At 34.9% G+C, this 24,735-nt stretch overlaps 1 protein-coding gene across 4 annotated transcripts in view; it reads left to right on the forward strand.

Moving 5' to 3' along the window:
* LOC150104072 (CUGBP Elav-like family member 1) overlaps nucleotides 1–24,735 on the forward strand; it is a 579,257-nt gene that overhangs the window by 146,937 nt on the left and 407,585 nt on the right. For 3 of the 4 annotated variants that reach the window (XM_090397270.1, XM_090397273.1, XM_090397271.1), the window contains exons 6-7: nucleotides 17,208–17,287; nucleotides 22,502–22,588. In XM_090397270.1, the coding sequence (XP_090253396.1) occupies nucleotides 17,208–17,287; nucleotides 22,502–22,588 (167 nt within the window). The remainder of the gene's footprint in view (nucleotides 1–17,207; nucleotides 17,288–22,501; nucleotides 22,589–24,735) is intronic. The other variant, XM_090397272.1, reaches the window with a different exon arrangement.

A 24,735-nucleotide genomic window follows, 5' to 3' on the forward strand; every position in this document is an offset into this window, starting at 1 on the left:
AAGGGATAAGTGTTTATGTATATATTATTGTAATAAAATGTCATGTGCATTGTGACGAGTGAAGTTCATTTTATAACGAAAACATTCACTGCTTATCGTTAGCCAGTTTATAATAAATAATAAACTGGCTAAATCTAAAATCTATATGACATTTACTTTGTTACAGCCGATCAGTTAATTCCAGAAAATCCAAAGGCACACAGTTGTATAGAGTCATCTTGGCCATGCAATTTCATATTAGCAATCATAATGTAATGTTATATATACGTAGAATAATGTGATTTGGGCAATGATGGCTTTTATGGGATTTTCTACGCATCTGCTTAGTTACAAATTGGATATGCTTCGCTGTTGCCATAGTAACAGTGAACCAATATCCTGCTACCTTCAGAAGCGGTACGGCCTGTAATATATTTCTTTACTTCCAAGATAACCTGAAAAAGAGTAAAAAAAGAGCAGATTCACTTGTTTTTTAGGTGCATCTGCTACTAATGTATTCAAAGAAGCAAGCTCTGTGAGCTCCTGAATTTTTGGTTGTTTATGTATTGTATTATATTGCAGAAATTGTTCAACTTTGCTGAATTATGCATAAACTTTTGTTAGACAACCAAGACTAATCTGCCAATATTCCATGAACTATTCACAGTATGTCTCCTGACATTTCACCAGAAAGACATTAAAAAAAAAAAATACTCAGTAGCCTTAATACCAATAAGTCTCCCAGCTCTGATGGTATTCCTCTATTTGTATTAAAAAGTTTGTGCTCCAGAACTTACACCTATTATACTGTCTCTTCAAGATGTCATATTTATCTATTCTATAGCTTGGAAGCAAGCTTTTATCCAACCTGTTCCCAAAAGAGGAAATAAGTCAACCATCAAATTATCACCCTATTGTTCTTACTTCAATACTCTTAAACATAACAGAAAGGAATACTTTCTTTTAGTGTTGCACGGTGATCAGCATTCATTTTAGAAATTACGGACTTTACAACCGTGTTATAAATAACTTTTAATTTCCCGACGTTTCAATCTTCATATTAAGATCATCATCTGGAGCATATACAAATATACAGGACAAGCTGAGTTACATTACATATAGTAAGCTAGAGAGAAACAATGATTTTCTAAATAATTAATTTGTATTTTTTTTTTTTTCACTAGAGGTCATACCAGTAGAATAACCTGTGATCAAATCATTGTTTCTCTAGCTTACTGTATGTAATGTAACTCAGCTTGTCCTGTATATTTGTATATGCTCGAGATGATGATCTTAATATTAAGATCAAAACGTCAGGAAATTAAGAGTTATTTATAACACGGTTGTAAAGTCCGTAATTTCTAAAAATGAATGCTGATCACGATGCAACACTAAAAGAAAGAATTATGATAATTCATGGAGATTCGACCCACAAGCGATGCAATCAATACAGTAAGCTGAAGATTCATGTTTCTTGTTTGATCAATCGACTGGCTTTTTTGAAACGGTATAGAGAAAGCGATATCATTCCGAATTGCATCAAACTAAAGAGAAAATTCACCTCAACAAAGGCGCAACGAATATACCACTGCATGGAGAAAGCGCTACTCAGAGAACAGATCCAAGCTACTAGAAAGAACTTAGCCGTTACTCAAAACCAGGTACAAAATATAAAATTTGAATTTCCAAGTTACTTTAAATGCAGATATTTGGATGATCCTTGAAAAGATTATGGATAACATGGCGAACCATATCCTTCAAATGAAGAAAGGAAAATCTCATTTCAAAATTTCATAGACTAAAAGATCGACAAACCAACAGACATATTCAAATTTCTCCACAGTGAATGGTATAACAACCAAGAAGCAAGAAACAACAGGCGCCACCAGTCGCCTGCAGGTAACAGTAACATAGTTAACCTATCCAACCACACCTTAAACAAAGATAAACTCCTGGTACTTAACAAAGGTCTAAATTTTGCTGTAGCACCTAGATCGATAAACAAACTGGATTTTATTTGTAATATTGAAAGAGGCTTAAGATTCATCCCAAATAACATAGCAGACAAAATACGTTTAGAAACCGCCAACATTTTAAATATAAATCATCACAAAACAATAACAAGCAACTTAACGAAATACGAATTAACAGCAGTGAAATCATTAAAATCAAATTCAAACATCGTAATAACTAGAGCCGATAAAGGAAGTGCCACCGTTATTCTAAACTGAACCACTTATTTAGAAAAAATGAATCTGCTAGTCTCGGACAATAATACATACCAACTCGTTAACTATGACCCAACCAATAGACTAAAAAAGAAAACAGAGAAACTACTTAAATCAATTACTACATGGCCCGAAGATACGGTCAAAAAACTACTTCCACTATGCTCGTTCCCCGAGAATTTACGGTCTACCGAAAATACACAAACATAAACTCCACTCTGACTGATAGTCGAAGGGATAGATAGCCCGAATTATCACCTAGCCAAGAAATTAGTGGCAACACTCAAGGAGTTGGTAGGTCATTCCCCCTCCTATATCAGAAACACTCAACTCTTCATAAACATAATCAAAGCCATTACATTAGAAAAAAGATGATTTATTAGTCAGTTTTGACGTCTCTGCCCTCTTTACAAATGTCCCAATCAATGACACAATCCTTCTTTTACAGAACAAATTCCCTCCAGATATCATGGCGCTCTTTGTGCATGTTACATTCTGGTTATTTTGTATGGCAAAACGCTTTCTACCTGCAAAAAGAAGGCACAGCCATGAGCTTGCCATTATCTCTCCCCCCCCCCCCCCATATCTAACTTTTATATGGAACATTTTGAGCAACATGCTCTAGATTCCTCTCCTTTAAAACCCAAAGTCTGGCTTAGATACGTTGACAATTTTCGCGATCTGGTCCCATGGCTACTAGACACTTTCCTTAGCCACCTAAACAAACAACACAAACTCATACAGTTCCCAATTGAGATTGAAAAACAGAACACACTTCTGTTTCTAGATACACTTGTCACACATCTTCCTTCTGGCAATCTTTCCTTCACTGTTTACCAGAAACTGACACATGCTGGCCAATATATACACACAAACTCTTACCATCACCCAACACAAAAACTAGGTGTCATTAATACTCTAAAAAAACAGGGCTTTGAAGATCTGCTCCAATGAACATGCACTGAAAGACAAATTTAAAGTTATCAGCAATACTTTTCTAAAAAATGGTTACAGCCAAAACACTATTAACAAAATTTTCTACAAGACCTCAATAAAAAACAAAGATAAACTAGACTACAATAAAACTATAACCATTCCTTACATTAAAGGATAAAATAAACTGAATACTACAAAAATACAACCTCAAAGCCACCTTTAAACCTTCTGCAAAATTAAAAAGCTTACTCAACTCATCCAAAGACCCACTTCCTCCGCTGGCCCACCCTGGAGTATACCGTATTTATTGCACCTGTAACATACCATATATAGGGAAATAGGATGCACAATTCCTATCAGACAAAAAGAACATAAACGACACATTAAATATAATAACTATGGTGAAGCTGGCCTTTCTGATCATGCCCTGAATACCAGAATTGACTGGAAAAACACCAGTTGTTTACATCACACCAAAACATGGTATGAATGCAAATTTAAGAAGCCTGTGAGATTATTATCAACCATCCCCAATCTGAGCAATAATGGTCTAAAAATCCCAAACATATGGAAGGTACATATTCGACCCACGGAACCTTCCTTTCTAAGAGTAACTATAAACAGGACTAGATAATCCAGGATCCTAAATCAAAAATAACAATTGTAATGCTAAAATTAAGACATCATTGTTACTGAAAGAAAACTATGTATAAGAAAGACTGTTTGCTCATGTTATCATAAATTGAATTTAACTTAATGTAGTTTCTAAATGATTAATTTGTATTTTTTTTTTCCACTATGAGGTCACACTAGTAGAATAACCTGTGATCAAATCATTGTTTCTCTAGTTTACTGTATGTAATGTAACTCAGCTTGTCCTGTATATTTGTATATGCTCCAGATGATGATCTTAATATGAAGATCGAAACGTCGGGAAATTAAAAGAGTTATTTATAACACAGTTGTAAAGTCCATAATTTCTAAAATGAATAACAGAAAGGAAAAAGAGGTCATCAACAAATAACTGCTTCACTTGGAGACTTGCCAGTTACTTAGTGATTGCCAGTGTGAATCATCATTCCACAGTAGATCTCCTAGTCAGCTTCACTTACCTTGATTTAGGAATAGTCACTTGAAATTTTCAAGGCATTTGATTGAATCTGGCATCGTGGCCTTTTTATCAAGCTAGCATCTTATGGTATTCATCCTTCCCTTTGTGAGTGGATTGCCATCCTCCTATTCAGGTCATTCATTGCAGGTCATGGTGGATAGTTTCCTTTATCAGATTTTTCAGTTAATGCCAGTGTACTCCAGGACTTATCTATGCACTTCCTCTTATACATCAATAATTTTCTCTCTCTCTCTCTCTCTTTGACATCCAGTTCTATTCATTAGTTTTGCTGATGACAGTGGTCTCCACTCTCTCCTCTCTTTTTCATTTTTAAAACCTTTTAGTGCTCAGATAATTCACGCTTCAAGATCTTTTTAACTTGGGTCTTAAACACTGATCTCCTTACCATTCTCAAGTTGGCCGATGACAGTCTGGTGAAGTTTAATGCCTTGAAAACATACCCCCTGTCTTATTTCCCAGAAGAAGAAAGACTGTACCTCACTCTCCCTAACCTTTGACAATATCCTGCTCACCAATTAGGATTAGTTTTCTCTTGGGTTGATTTTCATATGCTTATCTGGCAGCTACCTAACACCATTGAAGCAAGCATATATGAGGTAAAAGTCAGACATAAAGTTATTGTCTTTGACCTCATATCAGTTTTTTTTCAAACAGTGGAGAATGTTATTAACAACCAACTTCTTTATTACCTGGAGTCCCACCTATTAATTAGTGATCACCAATATAAATTCTGCCACTTTTGTTCCTTGGCAACCTTCCCTACCTTTAGACACAATCTATGGAAAAGTTGGAGAAACCCATGTTGCTCTTGATATTTTCTAGGCATTTGAGTGTGGCATATAGGCCTTCCCAGCTACAGTCTTCTGCCCTTTAATATTATAGAGTGGCTATTGAATTAACATGGATAACACAAGGAAAGGAGTGAATGCTATTTATTCAGAAGCCGTATATTTCAACCTGCAAATTAGGTCATCAATGGTAGTAGGCAGTTGAATACAAAGTAGAATTCAAACAATGGATTAATTTAAAACAGTGAGAACCACATGATGTTATACCTAAAACCTTGCAAAGGAGTAACTGAGGAAATGTATTATTAATTAATTGTGTTATTAATTATTTAAAAAACAATCGTGTGATTAGAATAGGACTCTTCCTTACCATCGATAATGGGATGCAATTGTTCTAATTCAAGCTCAGATGATGGAGTAAGCTTTGGCGCTTTCTTTAAATAAATGTTCAAACTTTTATAGCAGCAATGATGGAATAAGCATGTTTCAGACTATAGAATAATGTGGTTGGGATCTACTTTAAGTTGTGCAAAGCCAGATTTCTCAGATTTCCTATTGATGATGTAAGACTGGTGTTCTTGCGTTCTTTTCTCCACTGAATGTCCAGTTCGTCTTAAGTAAAAAAAAAGGTGGTAAGTTATGTAGAACTTGGTAGATGCCAGGAATCTGGGGAGCATTTATCTTTAGAAGATCGAAACCATGATCATAGTTCGTTGAATGGAAATAGATGTAACCAGTAGATTATATTTATTAAGAATTCCAGAGATTAGTTCCAAGATGCCAGAAATGTTTTGGATAGGGACTCTGTGTACTATTTCCTTGTTATTTGAGTTTGGATTATTATTATTATTTGTCACCTCCAGGGAGTCCAAAGACTCATCGAGGGAGGGCATCCACTCTACAACTCTGTCTCCACCACTCACAATCCACCAATTGACTGCAACTACACCAACGCCATCTATCGCCGATCACCACCACTAGTATTTCCACAAACAATCACAAACATCCATGCCCACGGCGGGATTCGAACCGGCAGCCTTTTGGCTTGGAAGCGGATTCGCTAACCACTTTTACAGGAGTCAAAAATGCATTGTGTGGTCTGCTTTGAAAAGCTGTAAGCTGTTGAGATTCATATATCATTTGATGTTTAAAAGTTAAAGCTGTTGTTGTAATAGTGTAGAACATATAACGTGAGCCTGATGTAATCAAGTTTTGATAATTCCAATCTTCTGAGAGGGATGGTGATCAGATTGCTGTTGAATATAGCATCCAGTAAAGGTAGGCTTTCGATAAATGGAAGTAATTGGTTCACCTGATGGTGAACAGTAGAATAGAATGTCCATGAAGAATAATTTTTCTTTTTCTATTTCCATAGTGAAATTAATTTGTGTGTGTGCATTGTTTGTGTTTGTTAAAAAAGCAGGTAATATATCTTGATTGTGGAATTAGACTGCAAAAATGTTGTCTACATAACATACTAGAATGAAGGTTTGAGGATCTATAGATAAGAAAAGGATGTTTTCTAAATGTTCCAAACAGAAGTTGGCGAGCACAGGAGAGAGGTAACTCCCCATGGCATTTCCTCCAACTTGTCTGTTGATTCTGTTCTTTGACTCAAAAAAGAATAACGAGAGTGAATGACATATTGATATAAATTTCACTATATCCAGGAAAAAGGCTTGTGAGAGCAGATGAAGCATATCTTATAGATGTGAGTTAGTGAAATGGGGATTCTTGCATTCTTTGTATTGATACTTGCATGGTAAGTATCTATATTTTCCATTTGAATTTGTCCATATCCATAAAATGAGTCCATTTCTACCGTAGCTTTCCTTTTTTTGTGTGCTGTTTTATCTATAACATCACGCAGCTCTCCTTGTTTTAAATTAATCCATTGTTCAAGGTCTACTTTGTATTTAACTGCTTATTGCCATCATTGATGGTGGCCTATAATTTTCAGGTTGAAATAGATGGCCTTAGAATAAATAGTATTCTAAATAGTATCTCTAAAATAACTCTTGAGTGTCTAATTTCGTCTATGGTCAAAACTGACCTGCTGGCATCATTCTTATCCAACTCCTACACCGATGACCAAGGTGAAGTATTCCTGCCCCCCCCACACACACACACCACTTATAAACTACCACTTTACCAAGAACCATTCATTGCTTGTTCATCAGAAGAATTCAAAATAGCTTAAACACTAGTTAGCTACATGGTCCATGATGGTATCCTTCTCATTGTTCTAAAAACCTGTGCTCTAGAATTAACATTCTATACTGACTTTTCTATTCAACAGTCATGTACCCTGTAACATGGAACCAAGTCTATATTCAGCCTGTATTCTGTTGTCTATTTCCATATTTAATTTACCATCTAAAAAAAAAAAAAATTGTGCCTTACATAGCTGAAATGTTTTACATGTTCTATAGGTTTTCTTCATTCAGATTGCAGCAGTTGATGTTTTCAGTGTTTCTGCCTATTTTCATTGTATTTGTGTTTTTATTGCTGATTTTCATACCAAATTTATTACAACAGTTATTCAATTTAGTCAGGGAATCTTGCAAACGTACTGGATTTATTCAGAAGCATAGCATTATGCCAGCTTGGCTGACCAAAAGGCTGTGGGTTCAAATCCTGCCGTGGGCATGGCTGTTTGTGATTGTCTGTGGAAATACTATTGATGGTGGTCAGCAGTAGAGGGCATTGGTGTAGTTGCAGTCAGTTGGCAGGTTGAGTGGTGGAGACAGAGTTGTAGAGCAGATGCCCTCCCTTGATTAGTCTTTGGACTCTCTGGAGGCATCAAATAATAATAATAATAAAGGACTAAGATTAATATCACCAATTTTGATATCAGATTTAATACAACTTACCTTCATAATGTAATCCATATAGATAATAGTGGAGATAATGTGCACTCTTGTCTAACACCTGATTTTACTTCAAACCATCTTCCTGTACCTCTTTCAAGTCTAACTGCTAACTTATAGCTTAAATAGAGATTATGTGTTGTTCAATATAATGTCCTATTTATACTATATAACTGAAGCATTTTGAAGAGTTTTCCCCTTGACACCTTGTCATATGCCTTTTCCAGATCAACAAAACTTAAATACAAATCCTTGTTATATTCCCAAGATTTCTCAACTTTTTATGTTAAAGTGAAAATCTGATCCGGACAACCTCCATTTGACCCGAATCCAGCTTTTCTTCACCATGCTTCCCTTCCACAATTTTTCTTAGCTATTTCTCAAGTATACTAAATCTTAACAGTAACACTCATTAGGGATATATGTAATGTAATTCTTGCATTCAGTTTTATTTCCTTTCTTATAGATGGGTACAATGAGCGCTCTGCTCCAGTCATCTGGAATTTGACCCTCTGAATTATGCAGTGCAGCCACTGTAAAACTTTTATACCTCCATATTTGAGCATTTCTGGCCCAAGTTCATCTACTTCAGTTGCCTTTCCACATTTCAGGTTTCTGATGTTTTCTACTTCAAGTATGGATATGTATTCCTGACTGCATTCCTGCTGGGAGTTTTCTACCATCATGCTGACACTGCTTATTTCATTCAGCAGTCTTTCATAGCATTTAATCCAGACAGATTAAATCTAGAATATCTTTATTTTCATGTCACCTTTATCTTCTCAGATACCTTTTTAAAGTACTTTTTCCTGTATTTCTAAGCTTTTTCAATAGCCTCCAGAATATTTTGTCACCTTCCTGATATTTATTTTTGATATCACCCAAGTTTTCCCATGACTTTTGTTTAGCTAGTTTTATACAGTGCTTTGCTTTCTTGCATTGTCTAAGAGCACAAGCTAACTTACTTGCCAGGAACTTTCGATATGCTTTCTTCTTCTCTTTAACTGCCTCTTTAACTTTCTGAGATGGCTCTGGAGTTCTGGTTTTTGTATCCTTACAGACAACCTCACCACATGCTTCTCTGGCTGAATCAACCAATGTTTTCTTCAGGATTTGTCATTGAATCTCCAAGTTTGGTTTTTGTTTTCCAACTGTTTCATTTTTTTCTTCAATGATGTTTTGTGTATTTGAGTCTACAGATCACCTCTGAAAGCTGTTCAACTTTGTTTCATTTTAAAACTTTCTTATACACTCTTCTTTTCAATATGAAATTCAATTTTATCTTGCTCAAAACCGGATAGTGATCATTTCCTATTTCAAATCTTCCATATACTCTTGTGTCCTGAACCAGTGGGAAAACTGCTATCAACTATAACATAGTCAGTGAGACTGCTTATTCCTTGCCTCTTCTCTCCATGTGAATTTGTGCACATTTTTATGTTGGAACATGGTGTTAGTAATAACTTATCCATGTCCTGAACAGAAATTCAGCAGGCATTTATTGTTAGCTTTAGCTTTATGCTTTTCTCCAAATTTTCCCCAAACATCTCTATATGTCTGGTAATCATTTCCTACTCTGCCATTTAGATCTTCAACAAGGACCAACTTTTTCTTTATCATTGAACCATCTGCCATCTGTAATGACTCAAAAATTCCTGCATTTCTTCCTTAGTAGAACATTCTGTGCAACCCTAAGCACAAATAAGTCTCACTGTCCAGTTCCTCATTTTGATTATTTGTCCACATCACTCTACTTGATATTGCCTGCCATTCAAGAAGATTTGCCTTGTGTTTAGTGTTGAATACTATAGCTTCTCCTTCTTTTCCCTGATTGTTATTGCCTGAATATAACATTTTGTATTTGTCACTTAGAAAGATCTCAACTATTTTTGTCATCTTTGTTTCAGTCACACCTATTATATCAATCATTGTATTAATATAATGATTCTGTTAGTTCCATTTCTTTTCAATTGATGCTTCTTATGTTAATAGTACCAATCTTGAACTCTGCTGATGTTGAGTTGGGACGTGGTCTGGGATTTGTTCCATTAGCTGACTTTTTGGTGTTCACCTTGGTTCCCTAATGAAAACAGGGGACCTTGTTTAACTGGGCCGCACCCCAACTGGCATGAAATTCTGTCATGTTGTACTATCATTTTACATTGTCGTTTAAGACAATAAGAATGCAATTTAGTTGGCTGAATTCCCAAATCGCCAGCCTATCCTTGTTCATTCACTATCCAAGTAGATATCTAATAATGTAAGTAAACAGGGTGCACCATGAGAACGTGGGGATTAGACATTAGGTCAGAAGCCCTGGTTGGTTTTCCACATTCCTACATGGAGCTCCCAGTTATACAGCTTTGATGTTAAGCATCATAGCACGCCTGTATTTAACCCTTAAGCCCCCCGTATTCAAAAAGAGAGAGAGGGGGAAAAAAAAGTTTTAAGTCAGCCAGCAAACTATTATCCAGTTGGTCTCACTTCATTTTTCTCAAAAATCATGGAGAATTCAGCAACAGCCATCTTCTCCACCTGTAGGCCTACCTACTAATCATGGGCCAGTAATATGGATTTTGAACATAAGATGCAGAAGAGTTTGGTTATTTAATTGTGCCTGGCTCAGGAAACTACCATCCTGTCTGTCTTCTACCCTTTGTAGTTGGGTCGGCAGCTTCCTTTCTTGTTGTTTACTGTGTGTCAGAGTTGCTAGTTTTTTTGCTCCTCTCTGGAATTTCCCCATCAAAGCTAGAGTAAACAGGTTTTCACATGCTCTTTGTATCCTAGTGCATATATGACCTCTCCTGACCTCATATTCTATCCAGTACTATTCTGATTATAGTACACTCCATTCCTCTTTATTTGACAAACTATGTGGTGTACAATCATTAGATGCTTCAAGATCTTCCATAGTCAACGTTTTAAACTCTTGGATTTCCTTGCAGTTCTTCATTAGGATGATGATAACCTTGTGAACTTAATTGCTACCAAAATATTCCCGTCTTATTTCCCAAGAAAGTTCTTGCTTCACTTCCCCTTACTCTTGAAAATACCTAGATCTCCGAACAGGATCAGATTTCTCTTTGTGGACTGACTTACACCTCTGACCTCTCCTTCTACAAATATATCTCTGCCACAGTTTCTTCAACCTTAAAAGAAATGGGATACATTATCCTCTATCTATCTATCTATCTATGTTCACTGAGCATCTATAGATGCCGTATGGTCACTCTGATGCTTGGTGATGTGCCACATCAGGCCTCGCCGTGTAGGCCTGTTGTTTGCTTTTCTGGCCTCAACTCTCTGAAGATCAGTCACTCCACACACACACACACACACACTATCCATCCATCTCATTGATGGTCTACCCCTTTCTCTTTTTCCTGGAACTATACCTTCTATTACTGTTCTGAGAAGTCCCCCTTCCAACCTTTCTATGTGTCCAAAATATTTTAACTTTCTTCTGTCAATATCCTTAAGGAGCCTTAAAGTTCTACTGATCTTTTCTAACACCCATTCATTTGTACTCCTTTCAGTATATGATATCCTCAACAGCCTTCTGTAACATTTCATCTGAAAAGCAGATATCCATTTCTTATCTGACTTCTTTAGGTTCCAAGTCTCGCATCCATAAGTCGCTGTTGGAAAAACAACTGCATCGAAAATCCTCAGCTTTGTTCCCATGGATCCATCCTTCCAGATTTTAGACAGGTCTCTGACTGTTGTTTTAGCCCAGGGCTGTCACTCACATTTTTCAAAATTCCCCAGATTAGGAAAAAATTCTCCAGGTAGTAATAACTAGGGCTCGGATTTTTAGGTCGTAAAAAGTGCAAAATATGCATCCAAGTATACACTAAAAACATTTAAAACATATGAAATATGCTCTTAAATGTGCAAAAAACTCAAACTATGCACTTAAATATGCCTTTATTAATTTATAATTCTGCATGGTTTAATTAAAACATTACACATAAATTAAAAACATAATATAAAATACAAAAAATTGACATTTAAATAGTTACCTACTAACTGACCAGAAAAATGACTTAAAAATTTGCTCATTTTTTTTATTAATTCTCTCTTTCTCTTTTCCTGTAACAAAGTATACTTTCATTTAAAAAAAAATGTATAAGTTTATATTATAATTGTATAATTTAATAATTAGACTTAATTCATTTTACCTTTTACCTCTTTAAATTTTACCATTTCTCCTCTTTTTTTTTTATTAATTCTCTTTCTCTTTCCCTGCAACAAAGTATACTTTCATTTAAAAAAAATTATAAGTTTATATTATACGAAGAATACATGCTTAATTACTTTAATTGACATTTCCTCCCTCTTCTTCTTCTTCTTCGCCAATATCTTCTGGTAATTGATCACATTCCCTTTGCTGCTTTGTGGTATTAAGTCAATTTTTATATCTATTATGAACTGTGTGACTTTTCAACTCCTTCATTAATGTTTTCGGTGGCTCCCAAGAAGTACACGTTGCATTTTGTCTTGCTAAGCACTGCTTTGCTAGGATTCTGTCTCTCATAGTTTCTGTTTTTAATGAATTAGCTAATTTTGTTTTTTTATACAATTCACTTGTGAGAAAATTTGCTCCACGCATGCAGATGAATGTGGCAGAATAGTAAGATTTGTCATAAAATATGACAGTAAACCATATTTATTATTATTCATGCCATCTTTTATGTCAGTCAATGAATGCCAATATTTTTAGGAATTGGTAGATCTGATGCTACGAGATGATAACTTCTCCACTTATCATTATTATTATTTTATTATTATTTCGGGCGACTCCAGGAGTCCTTAGACTCATCGAGGGAGGCCCTAAACATCATGTCCACCCAACTATGTGATTTCATTCTCACAGTATCTATCATACCTTGTCTTGAACTCGTTCACCGTCATAGCACCCACAACAGACTCTGGCAACTTATTCCACTCATTTACCACTCTAAAAGTAAAGAACCCAGCTCTAACACCCCTGCTAACCACACTCTTGCCCAGCTTCCATAGGTGTCCCCTAGTTTTCCCACCACCAGTCCTGATCTCAAAAATATCCTCTGAATTAATCCTATAGAATCCCTTTAGCAATTTGAATGTCTCAATCATATCTCCCCTCCTCCGCCTATCAACTAGTTTCTGCAACCCACAAATCTTCAACCTGTTCTCATATGGTTCATTCCATAGACCTGTTATCATCTTAGTCACTCGCCTCTGGATCCTCTCCACCTCCTCCCCATCAAGAAGGAACCGAGATGACCAAATCTGGGCACAGTAGTCGAGATGAGGTCTTATCAAGGCTCGGTACAGAGGTACAATAACTTGCTTGTCTCTGCTCGTCAAGGCATTTTTCAACAACCAAGTGAGTTGATGAGCTGATTTAGCTACTTTTGCAGTGTGCCCCCTAAACTTCATCTCCCTATCCACCAACACTCCCAAGTCCCTGGCCTCTTCAATCTCTTGGAGTACAGTTCCACCAATGTGGTATACTGCTGCTAATCTTTTCACCCCAAAATGCATAACCTTACATTTTGTCACATTAAATTGACATCCATTCTCCTTAGCCCAGAACTCCAATCTATCTAAGTCATCCTGCAAGACTTTGACATCTTCTGAATTCACTATTGCCCTACCCAACTTTGCATCATCAGCGAACAAATGAATTGTTCCACTTAGATCCTTCCCTATATCGTTAATGAACAGATTAAACAGCAGTGGTCCAAGAACAGAACCCTGCGGCACACCACTAGTCACATGCCGTCTTTTGGACTCTACTCCTGAATAAACTACTCTTTGATATCTTTCCATCAACCAACCACCTATCCACCTCACCAACCCTATATCCATTCCCATATGTTGTAGTTTACGGATTAGTATTCCATGTGGTATCCTGTCAAATGCCTTTGCCAGGTCCAGCAGTATCACTGTAAACCCATTTCCCTTATCCAGTTCAGCCGTCACCTTGTTATAAAACTTGAGCAAGTTACTGAAGCATGATCTACCCTTCACAAAGCCATGCTGTCCCCTGTACAGTATCTCGTTTTCATCAATCCATTCCTGTATTTTTCTCTTGACTACTTTCTCTAAGACCTTGACAACGACTCCTGATATGCTGATCGGTCGGTAATTTGCAACCGTAGTCTTGGATCCTCCTTTATGCAGTGAAACTATTTTCCCCTCTTTCCACACCTTCGGGACTAAGCCAGACCTGAAACTCAGATTAAACAACATGGTCAAGGGCACTGATAATTCTTTAGCTGCTTCACGCAAGACCCGTGCCGGTATACCATCCAATCCCACAGATGTGTTCACATTAAGGTTCTGTAATAGACTAGTCACCTCCACTTCATTCATCACTATTCCCGTATAAACTAATGGTTCCTTCATTTTTTCAATGTCACCACCTGGATGATATGCTTTTGCAAAGTGCACGCTCAGTAACTCCACTATATCGACTGATTCAGTGACCTCCTTACCATCGTCATTCCTTAAAATCATTTTACCGGGTACAGTTTTTTTCTTACTTGCAGCATATTGAAAGAACTGTTTTGGATTCTCTTTTGCTTGCAAAGCTAGTTTCCTTTCATAATCCGCTTTTTGCTTTTTTTTCCACACTCGTTACCTTTCTGGCCTGCACTTTATACCGTTCGTGTGCCTGCAGGTTACCCCTTTCTTTAAATTCCCTCCACAGTTGTTTCTTTTTTTGCAGCTCAAGCTTAATGGTGTTATTCATCCATTTAACCCCTACTTGTTTTACTATTCGGACCCTAGGTATTCAATCAGCCATTACCTTCTGTAAATGCTCCTTGACCACGTCCCATGCTCTATCGACGTCCAGCCCTTGCAGTTGTACATGCCATGGCACTGATCCAAGTAATCTCCTAAGCTTGTCATACTTGCCAGCACGGTAATTCCACATATACCCTGTCTTAATCGAAAATTCCACACCTTTAGCCACCTCCCAGGTCAAGACCTTATGATCACTCTCACCAATAGGTGGCAACATGGTCATATTCATTACAGTCAAATTCTCAGATGCTATTACCAGGTCAAGCACTCTCACACTCCTAGTATTTTCAATTACATGCTGTCTCAGATAGTTATCCCTTAATAATTGAATAAAATCCTTTTCCTTCCTCACATGTGTCCTCTCCTCCTTCCAATCACTGTTACCATAGTTGAAATCCCCCATAATAATTACCCTCCTTCCACTCATTTCATCAAATCATCTATTTGATTTAACCTAATATCATCAACAAGTGAGGGGAATTGAGCAACAAGAAGAATAATGGTAGATGGTGACTTGCTGGGGGTCACTAGCAACTTTTGGGTCCAAGATTCATAATTTTGCAAAAATGCTGTATTCTTCGAAGACAAATCTTTTCTTTATTTGCGAACTAAGTTCCACAAGAACTTTTAAACAATCATTTTTAGATCTCAACAAAATAGAGTTATCTTCGAAAGGGTTTCTAATTAAGTGTGCCATTGCTCTACCACCAAAGTAAATATCATTGATATTTTTATAGTTGTTTTGGTTTCTTGGATCAATTTCTGATAATTTAGCTGTTCTTAAAATCTCATCTTTAATGAAGCAACTAAGTAAATTGAGATATTCTGTTGATACATTTAGGAACTTCAGTAACAAAGATGGAACAGGAGAGATACACGATGATTTAAAAGTCCTTAGTTATCCCACCTGCTTTGGTTGGGTGTTCTTGGCTGTTGGGCTGTCTGCCAATGGTGGTTTCCCATATGAGAGGCAGTTTGATACAGCCATATTTGTTTAGTTTGAGATAGATTTGAGGAAAAGCCTCTTGAATTTAACTTTACTTTGGTGGAGTAAGGTGGTTTTTTCCAACAGATCCTGTGCTAATCTGCGGCATGGTTTGTTAATCCTGAACAGTTGTAGTGGTGGAAATGGATGTAATTCTGGTGCTCTGATATACAGATGTCGGCTTTCCTACCTGTTTGGCCATAGTATGAACAGCTGCAGCTGTAGGGTACCTGGTACACTCCAGGTAAATCCAGATGTTATAGCTGTTGTTTGGAAGGGGAGGGGAGTGGATAAGGGTTGCTAGCCTTCTCTGTGGTTTTTCAGTGGTCACTAGATTGTGCTTTTTTTAAAAGATCTTGGCTATCTTTTCTGATACAGCACAAATATAAGGGATGGTGATGGATTTGCTGTAATCTGTTTAGAATGGGGGGGGGGGGATATATGCTGTTTAAGCTTTTTATCTAGTGGGAGCTTTAGCCATTGGGTAAAAAGATTTTTTTTTTAAATGTAGGTGAGTTCTGTGTTGATTACAATGTTATGTGAGCAAATTCGTTTTGCCCAGTTGAAGGTTTTTATAGTTCCAAATTGTTGGGATGATGGGGGGGGGGGCAGTGTTACTATTGGTGGATGTATTTATCTGTGTGTGTGGTGGGTGGGTGGGTTTTCTGTAGACTGTGAAAGTCAGAGATCCATCTGGTTGTCTTGTAACTAGGGTCTAGGAAGGGCAGATTGTTGTTGCTTTCTATTTCTGTTGTGAATTGAATCCTTGAATCCAGACTAGGAAACATGATTTCCTCAAACACTTCCCAATCCCAGTATGCTCATTTGCACATGCCAAGAGATCACTCACACAGGGATATATTCACTTTTATGAACCAAATATTCTTTGTAATTTTATGTATCAACTTGGTAAATTAAAGAACCATACATGGATAATCAATAAATGGAGTAATCTGCACCTAGATAATTGAGAGTAAGCTGTATTTATCTAGTATTGGTAAAAGAAACTAAGACTGCCTCTAGAAACATATTGAATATTTTTGTCTAACATATATTGTAGAGCCTCCATAGTTCAGTAGGTTTTGGCAGTCCCTTTTGTTGGGAAGACCTGGGTTCATACCCCATTGAGGATATGAAAAAAAAATTTATCGGGGCTATGAAATCTACCAACCTTCTTCTTTAACTAGATACAGACTAAGAAACACTTTCCTCAACAAGCAAACTAGCTAGGAGATCACTCAAACAATTGACAGCCATAAATACATTATACAGATAGGATTAATTGCCCTACATTAATCAGGTTTCAAAAGAAGCCATGTTTATTGGCTATAACAGGTAATTGAGCTTAATATAGAGTAGGAAATGAGAAAATATATTAGTTATGGTGCCAAGGGAATTAAAATGTTTACAAAAGGATTCTGATGATAATCTTGCTTAAAAATTGGTGTTGAGTTCTTTATAAATATTAAATTTCTTAATTTCTTTTATTAGGTTGTGCATTTGTTACATATGCTTCTCGCCAGTGTGCTATAAATGCCATCAAAGCAATGAACCATTCCCAGACTATGGAGGTGAATACTCAGAAATCTATGTGTATATATATAAATATAGTATACAGTATGTATATTTGTCTGCATGTATATGTTACAAAGATAAGTTTGCCCGTTTCTTTGTTGTTATTTTTTTCTTTTATTGGTTGAGTGTTCTTGATATGTATAATTATATATATATATATATATATATATATATTTATTTATTTATTTTTAATAGTGAAACCTTTGTAAAATGGACTTGAATTTGAAAATCCTATTCATTACATAAAATTTAATTTTGCCACATGTGCTGATTTTTTGTCTATAGAAAATTTTCTTTGGAATATCAAATTTGATTATACTGAAAGAAAATTGTTCCTTCATCTAGAAGACAAAAGGCATTCTAGTATATACTTTATTGAACACTTTTTTTTTAAACAAAGAAATTTCAGATGAAATCTTAGTTGCCATATTTAAAATCATCAGATGGTATATAAATTTTGCATTATTTTGGTATTTATCTTTCTAAATGACCCAGTAGTTATATAGCTTTCAATTTGGGGGGGGGGGTGTTCACTTCATGTTGCATTTGTAGGTTAGTAATGTTAAAATGCATGGAAAACTATAATTAACATATATTAGACAGACAGACACATAAATTATATAGATCTTAAAAATTACTAAAGTTTAGTCATTCGAGATGCCCAAAATCATTTAATCTTTCAAAAGAGCAAATCTTCAAGGGGAAAAAATTTTCACGGCTTACATATGTAATAAATATTATATAGAATTTATTCAAAAACTCCAATATATTTCATATTTGTATTTATGAAACAGTAATTATGCTTCATTTTTGAAATGAAACAAAAAAAAAAATCATTGTTGTTAATTTAATTGGAATTATGGCATTATCACTATTAGTGCTTAAATTGTAAAACAGTTTCATTGCATTTTCATTTTTATTTCATATAAAAAAGTTGCAATTTAAAAAAAAAAATCTGAAGTTGTTTTATGAAATTATAAAATTATGTTCTCATTCTGATGTTGATTAGCTTACCTCATATTTTGTTTCCTTGCAAGTAACTTAAAAATAAAGAAGCCATTCATTGTAATAGAATAGTGATTTTATTGTCCATTTTGCAGTTCATATGCATCGTTTCTAGCATATTTTGTGGCTAATGAAAAGGTTTCTTCTATATATAGAACGCTAAAATTATTCTTGTTCTGTATTTGCAAATCACCATGATTTTTTAAGCAGCCAGAAGAATTTTGCTTGTATTGTTACTAAAATTACTTGAACATATTAACAGTTTTGATAACTTTTTGTTTTCTTTCTTTATTTTTTCTTTTATTTTTTAGTGATGTTACCTGTTAATGACTTTTCTTTAAAGATATTGGAAACTGAAAATGTCACATGGTCTTTAGAACATGTTCTAAACTTATTCTTTATATACATTGACTATCATTTACAAGTTTACTGAGAAGTTGAGGAAAATCATTTCTAGGTGATTAATGATGAGTGGGGGTAATTGAAGGTGGAAACAGATACACCATATTTGTTTCTCATCACATATATGAAAAATGTCAAGTATAGGTTACTCTCCAAAGTGTTCCTTTGAATGCTGAAAACTTAACAGATTCCAATACCAATTATGCAAGAATATCAGAAACTGTTCCAAACAGTTTCTGATGTTCTTGCATGGTGATCACGCTTGGCATTGTTGAGGTTTTTAAATCTTTTTAAGATAAGTGCTCAGTTTTCAAGTTGTACAGTTATTTAAGTGATTCTATTTTTTTTTTTTTTTCTCCATTGAATTTCTTAAATTCCTGATAACATAGCTAAACACTTTTATATTGAAAATATATGCAGCAGTCATCAGTACACATTATAATACATTAAAAATTTTATATAATTATATGAAAAATTTTGAGGTATATTTTTAGAATATATTTCAAAACCACAAAAAAAAAACTGCCATGATATTTTCTAAATGACAGAAAAAAAAGAAAAAGATGAAAGAAAGTAAGAAAAAAAAACACTACATTAAGTCTTTTGTGATATAAGCCAAGAAAAAGCTCACAAATGGTTGTAAATTTATTCATTTAGTATCATGAGATGGCATATTAAGTGTTAAATAAACTGGAATTCCTAATCTAGAAATCAAACATGGAACATTTTCACGCCACTTCATGACACTAATAAGTATGGCAGTGATCGCGCACCAGATGATTAAATACAAATAAGTTAAATTTTTTTTTGCTCCAAACTTAAACAAGAATCAAGGCCTCATTTGCATTATTTGGAAATCACTTTGCTTGTGCAGTATATCAGCTTTCTTCTTTGTTAACAATCACATATGAGTTGTATAAAAGTGTGGGCTGTATATAGCAAGTGTGCAACAAGACATAACACATGACTTTCTGTACTCATCTTGAGATTGTTTTTTTAAAACAAAACAATTGAAATATAAGAACTAAGGACATGCATGCCCAGCCTATCTCTTTTGTCATTCTGTTTCCCCTAATGATGTCAGGTGTAAGAAACATAGATGTTATATTCCTTTATTAAAGATATTTAACATGAAAAATAAGTATCCCTGTTATTTTATTCATACAATCTTATATCTACTGTGTTCCCATAATGAAATGGGGAAGCATGCACAATTTTGATAGTGGTTGGTCCAACAGCTTTCTTGGCATAAACCAAAAACTTCATAAAAGTGCGGACTAGCCAAGAATTCCAAGTTATGATTCAAACATAGCTTGTTGTCTTCCTGTAATGAAAAGTGAATACCATACAAAGTTTGCTGGTCACAAGTCAAACACTTTTTTAAGATATAAAGCCAAAAATTCACAATGAAGACCCAAGGGTGAAGGTCTGAATTCCTAACGTAGCTCTCTGGTTTCCCTAGTCAAGCATGAAAGCCATGCATAATTTGGTGATTGTAGATTGGTACCGTGTGTGTACTGACATAAAACTGAATTATGGTTATTTCATCTAGTGTGGAAGATGTCCAGTCCACTGCAGTGTAAAATTATCTTTATACTTTGCTACTGCAGTTGTACCTGTACCTTTGTAGCACTATATGTTGGCATAGTGCAGTTGAGTATATCGTTCTGTAAAGTCAAGATGTTAAAATTGTATTTCTACAAAAGGTGACCGTTTTGTTCTCCATCTCAGATATAGTACAGCTTATTGGTTGCACATGGCCCACATTGGTTAAGTTTATGCAGAATGGAGTATACAGGGCTCACAGTATACAGGGTTCAACAGATAAGCTCATCCACTTACACATGGTGAATAGGTTTTGCTAGTTGGAAAGTAGGTGCAAATTGAACCAAATAGAATATTTTTTATTTAATAAAATAACTTTCTAAATGGCCTTTTAACTCTAAAGAAAACATAAAAGAATATGCATCAGAAAAGGACCATTCCAATAACAAAAACGAACGTGATAAATTACATTTTAAATAGAATGAATGTTGTTTTTACTGTTCTTATTATTTATTAACTTTACTTTCTTTTAATGGCTCTCACACAAGAGAAATCTTTTGAAACTCAATACAGCACCACTAATTGCTTTTTTAGAACTTTGGCTATTGGGACATATCATTAAAAAAATTGTGTGTGTGTGTGTGTGTGGAGTGTCTTGGTCAAGCACATTTTTTTGTGTGGTGAGTAGTTTTGCATAATGTGTCAAGCCCTGACAATATAACATGGAATTAAGTACAGTATCTCTTATTATGAAATACCATGCACACTAATATGCACGAGGTTCTAGAGTAAGATTAACAAGATATCTGTTGCTCACTGACAGTCATAATTGAAAATTGCAATTGTAGTGTGAGCAGCACACCATCTGGACACTGGGGTGGAGAAGGTATGCTGGTCTAATGAGATTTTAGTCAGTGGATCCAATGCTTTCTAGACTGGAGATGACATGTTCCATACCATGTCATCTCCAGTTTTGCTGATAGTAGAACTCCTATTGTGCACTGGTCACTATGATCAGTGTGTGGTCTGCTGGTAGCAGACTGTATATAAAAAGAGGGTGTCTTGTAAGTCTTTGCATGTTGGCATGTTGCTTGTGTTCCCGCATGAAAATGTCTTCCTGGATGAAAGTACATCATGTCACTCTGCCTATGCTATAAGAAATCACCCCATCTTGAATGGCCACTGGATTCTCTAGATTTTACCCACATGAACACCTATGGGATGTTCTGGAACATTGCTCTGAGTATACATGTATCCTTTCCTTCATTTAAGAACTGTAGGATGTTTTGCATGCATTATTACTGCAGATGCACACTGAATTCCTAGTGGAACCAACGTCATGGTGGGCATAGGCTGTTACAGTAGGCGGCCAAACACAATATTGGGGCAGGTGGATATAATTCATTGTTATTGTTACCCAGTGGTTCAACTTTTCCTTTATAATCCCAGCAGAGGACAAGACAACAGATAAACCAACAAATAGAGGATATTTTTGGTAAATCACGATTGTTTGATATACTCTGTTTAATATTTTCTCTCATGAACATAATAGTTCACATGATTAATTAAAATAACACCGTCAATGAATTTGATTATATCCCCCTTTGCAGTTTAAATTATTACTGACCTTGTGGAGAGGTGACTTTCAAATGTTCAGAGCTAATACAAGCACATTTGTATACTTTTCAATAACTGTTTTATATTCTTTGACAGCACTGTGCAATAACTTTTTCTGGTGAAACAGGTGCAAAGTATTTTTGAAATCAGCATGAAAAACTTAAAATGACCTTAGTTAATATTGTAGGCAAGAGGTGGAATTTTTTGTCCTCTTCATTAAGCCAGATGTATGTTCCATTAGGATATACATGTTTGTATTGAACATTGCTCAGTATCATAATAGTTTATAACCCATTTTCATTTTTAAATGAAAAAGTACATATAATCATATTTCATAAGTACAGTACATAAGATAGTATTGAGAGCTAAAAATTAATTACATGGAAAACTTACCACATTTTGGTCTTTAATATCTTTATGACTATCTAATGATTATGATCAATGAATGCACTGATTTATGATTTGTGGGGATAAACTTCATTCATATGAAACGACATAAGAAAGCCAACTTGATATTTCTTAGGAGTCTATCTGCATTAAAAAATAAAAAGGAAAGATTATATATACTCTGTAAGATAGCCATGTTATACAGGTTTCACTGTATTTTTTTTTTTTTTATTTTTTTTATTTTACAACTTGAGGGTCAAATTTTGGAGTGCCAACCTATACATGGAAGTGATCTGTATGTAGAGAATATCAGAAGCCAGACTGACAGCAAAACCTTCTCGGTATGATAATTAATTACTATTTTTGATATTAATAAACATCCAGTTAATGCAATGTATAGCCACAAATTAAATTGGTTAGTTAGAAATATATTCACGAATTTAGCGAACATTTTAAATGAAATTCATTAAAATTTGCAAGCATACCCTGTCTTATCTGTGAAATAAAGAGAGAATTTATGAAGATAAGTATCACAAATTTTCTGTCATGTGGTTCTGCTTACTACATTGAAAATTTATTTTAATGTTAATGTTGTTACTTTTTTTTAATTAGAAAACTAAGCTGAAGGAGAAAAAAAACAAAATATAGATAGATAGATTTGAGTGCAAATTTAGTCTTGATTCTTGAGGGTGATGTCACCAGAAACGATAAAGAAAACATTTGAAAATATCCGTATTTAAATAGGATAACACTTGTGGATTATAGAATAGATATTTGGATGTTATTTCTCTTTGTGATGTTTACTAAAACCCACTAATGTCAGGTTGGCCTATTGTTACAAGTATGTTCTCTGTTTACTTCTTCGCACACACATATGCTGCCTGGTGTCCTCTCTTCAGGTGTGAAAAGAATTAAAATGCCTTTCATGCTGGGTGATCACACAGATTTTTAGCTTCTTGTGGTAGTGGTATTTTATTAGACAGTGACATTTATGCACTACCTAAAGAAGTAAATGTTTCTTCCAACTGGATATACATGTGACTAGACTGCTGCTGTGGAGTATATTTCACCTATTCTGAAATATCATCCTAACATATAAGTTAAAGAATATAAATAGGGGAAAAAAGCTTATCGGTTATGTCACTCTCCTCTCTATGAATTCAGGTTATTCAGCAAAACAGATATTATGTTCTTTTTTACAAGAAGAGAGAGAGAGAACTGGCAACTCAGCTCACCCACAGTACTAATGTGCCATAGGTTTACAACCTTTTGTGAGTGGGATTCACATAAAAACATTTATATTCAAATTGCTGAACCAGAATATAGAGGCATAGTAATTTTTCTAGTAATCAACAAATTTACACAGCATCGGTTCTTAAAGAACACAAAGTAAGTGACTGTAAACTGTACAAAAACTGCAAGTCCTGTTATGATTACAAAAAAAAAAAAATTAATTAAAAATTAATAAATGTCTGCACATTCAACAAATGCAGGTAACCTTCCTATAACATGGATGTTAGGTTCCATAGAAGCCACTTTATATAAATCGCATTATGCTAGACTCAGATCACATAGAAAAAGTAGGGTTATATTCTGAAATCATTTTTTTTTTAATTATGTAAACAACAATGACATATCCAACAAAAAAATATTTTTATTTAATTCAGGTAATTCATGTAAGTTAAGAAAACATACAAACTATGAAACAAATACATAGTATAAACTTAATAAAAATTGCAAATTGTATGTAAACTTTATTGCACATAATGCATAAATGTTTTAGGCAAAATAAAATAAAGTGCATAGTTTAGTCGTCATCACTGTCTTCAAAACTGACATTTCATAGATGTTCTTTATTTACCAGTGGCTGGACGTTATCATCACTTGAAATCTCTTGGACATCATTTGTGTAATTTTCATTGCATACTCTGGCTGGTTTAGTTATCAAGAAGTCAGTAATAAGACCATGCTTACCACTATTCTGCAATTTTTTATTAAGGTCATAATATGGAGCTAAACAAATATCCAATTGTCTTGTGAATTTTCCAGAGCACTCCGTTGAGGGATCATTATTCGTAAAATAACTTCCTAACTTTCTTGCTAAGTCCAAGTTATCTAAAATTAGTAGAATTTTGAAGTCGATATTCTTTTTCTTTGTGTAACTTTCTACATTGTGTACAAAACGCTTGAAAAACTAATTTTCAAACATGCTAGCTGTAACCTGCTAAAGGGTATTTTCCCTAATATAAATTTGCTATTTATAGCTACATGCGCAATATGGGCAGACACAACTTTAATGAAGATAAAATTTGATTTTTAAGTCACGCTGAAAAATATATGAAAAGATGATAAAGGGTCCATCAATTGTAGACCCCATTATATTGAAACCGCATTGTATAAGTACTGCATTATATGAAGACTACCTGTACTTGATTCACGTATCAAATGATCTGCTTAACTTCTGCCTCAATTTTTCCAGAGTGCTGCT

Source organism: Typopeltis vanoorti, chromosome 8 (assembly GCF_054136105.1).
Source record: "Typopeltis vanoorti isolate ZY-2024b chromosome 8, IOZ_Tvanoo_1.0, whole genome shotgun sequence".
Taxonomy (NCBI): domain Eukaryota; kingdom Metazoa; phylum Arthropoda; class Arachnida; order Uropygi; family Thelyphonidae; genus Typopeltis; species Typopeltis vanoorti.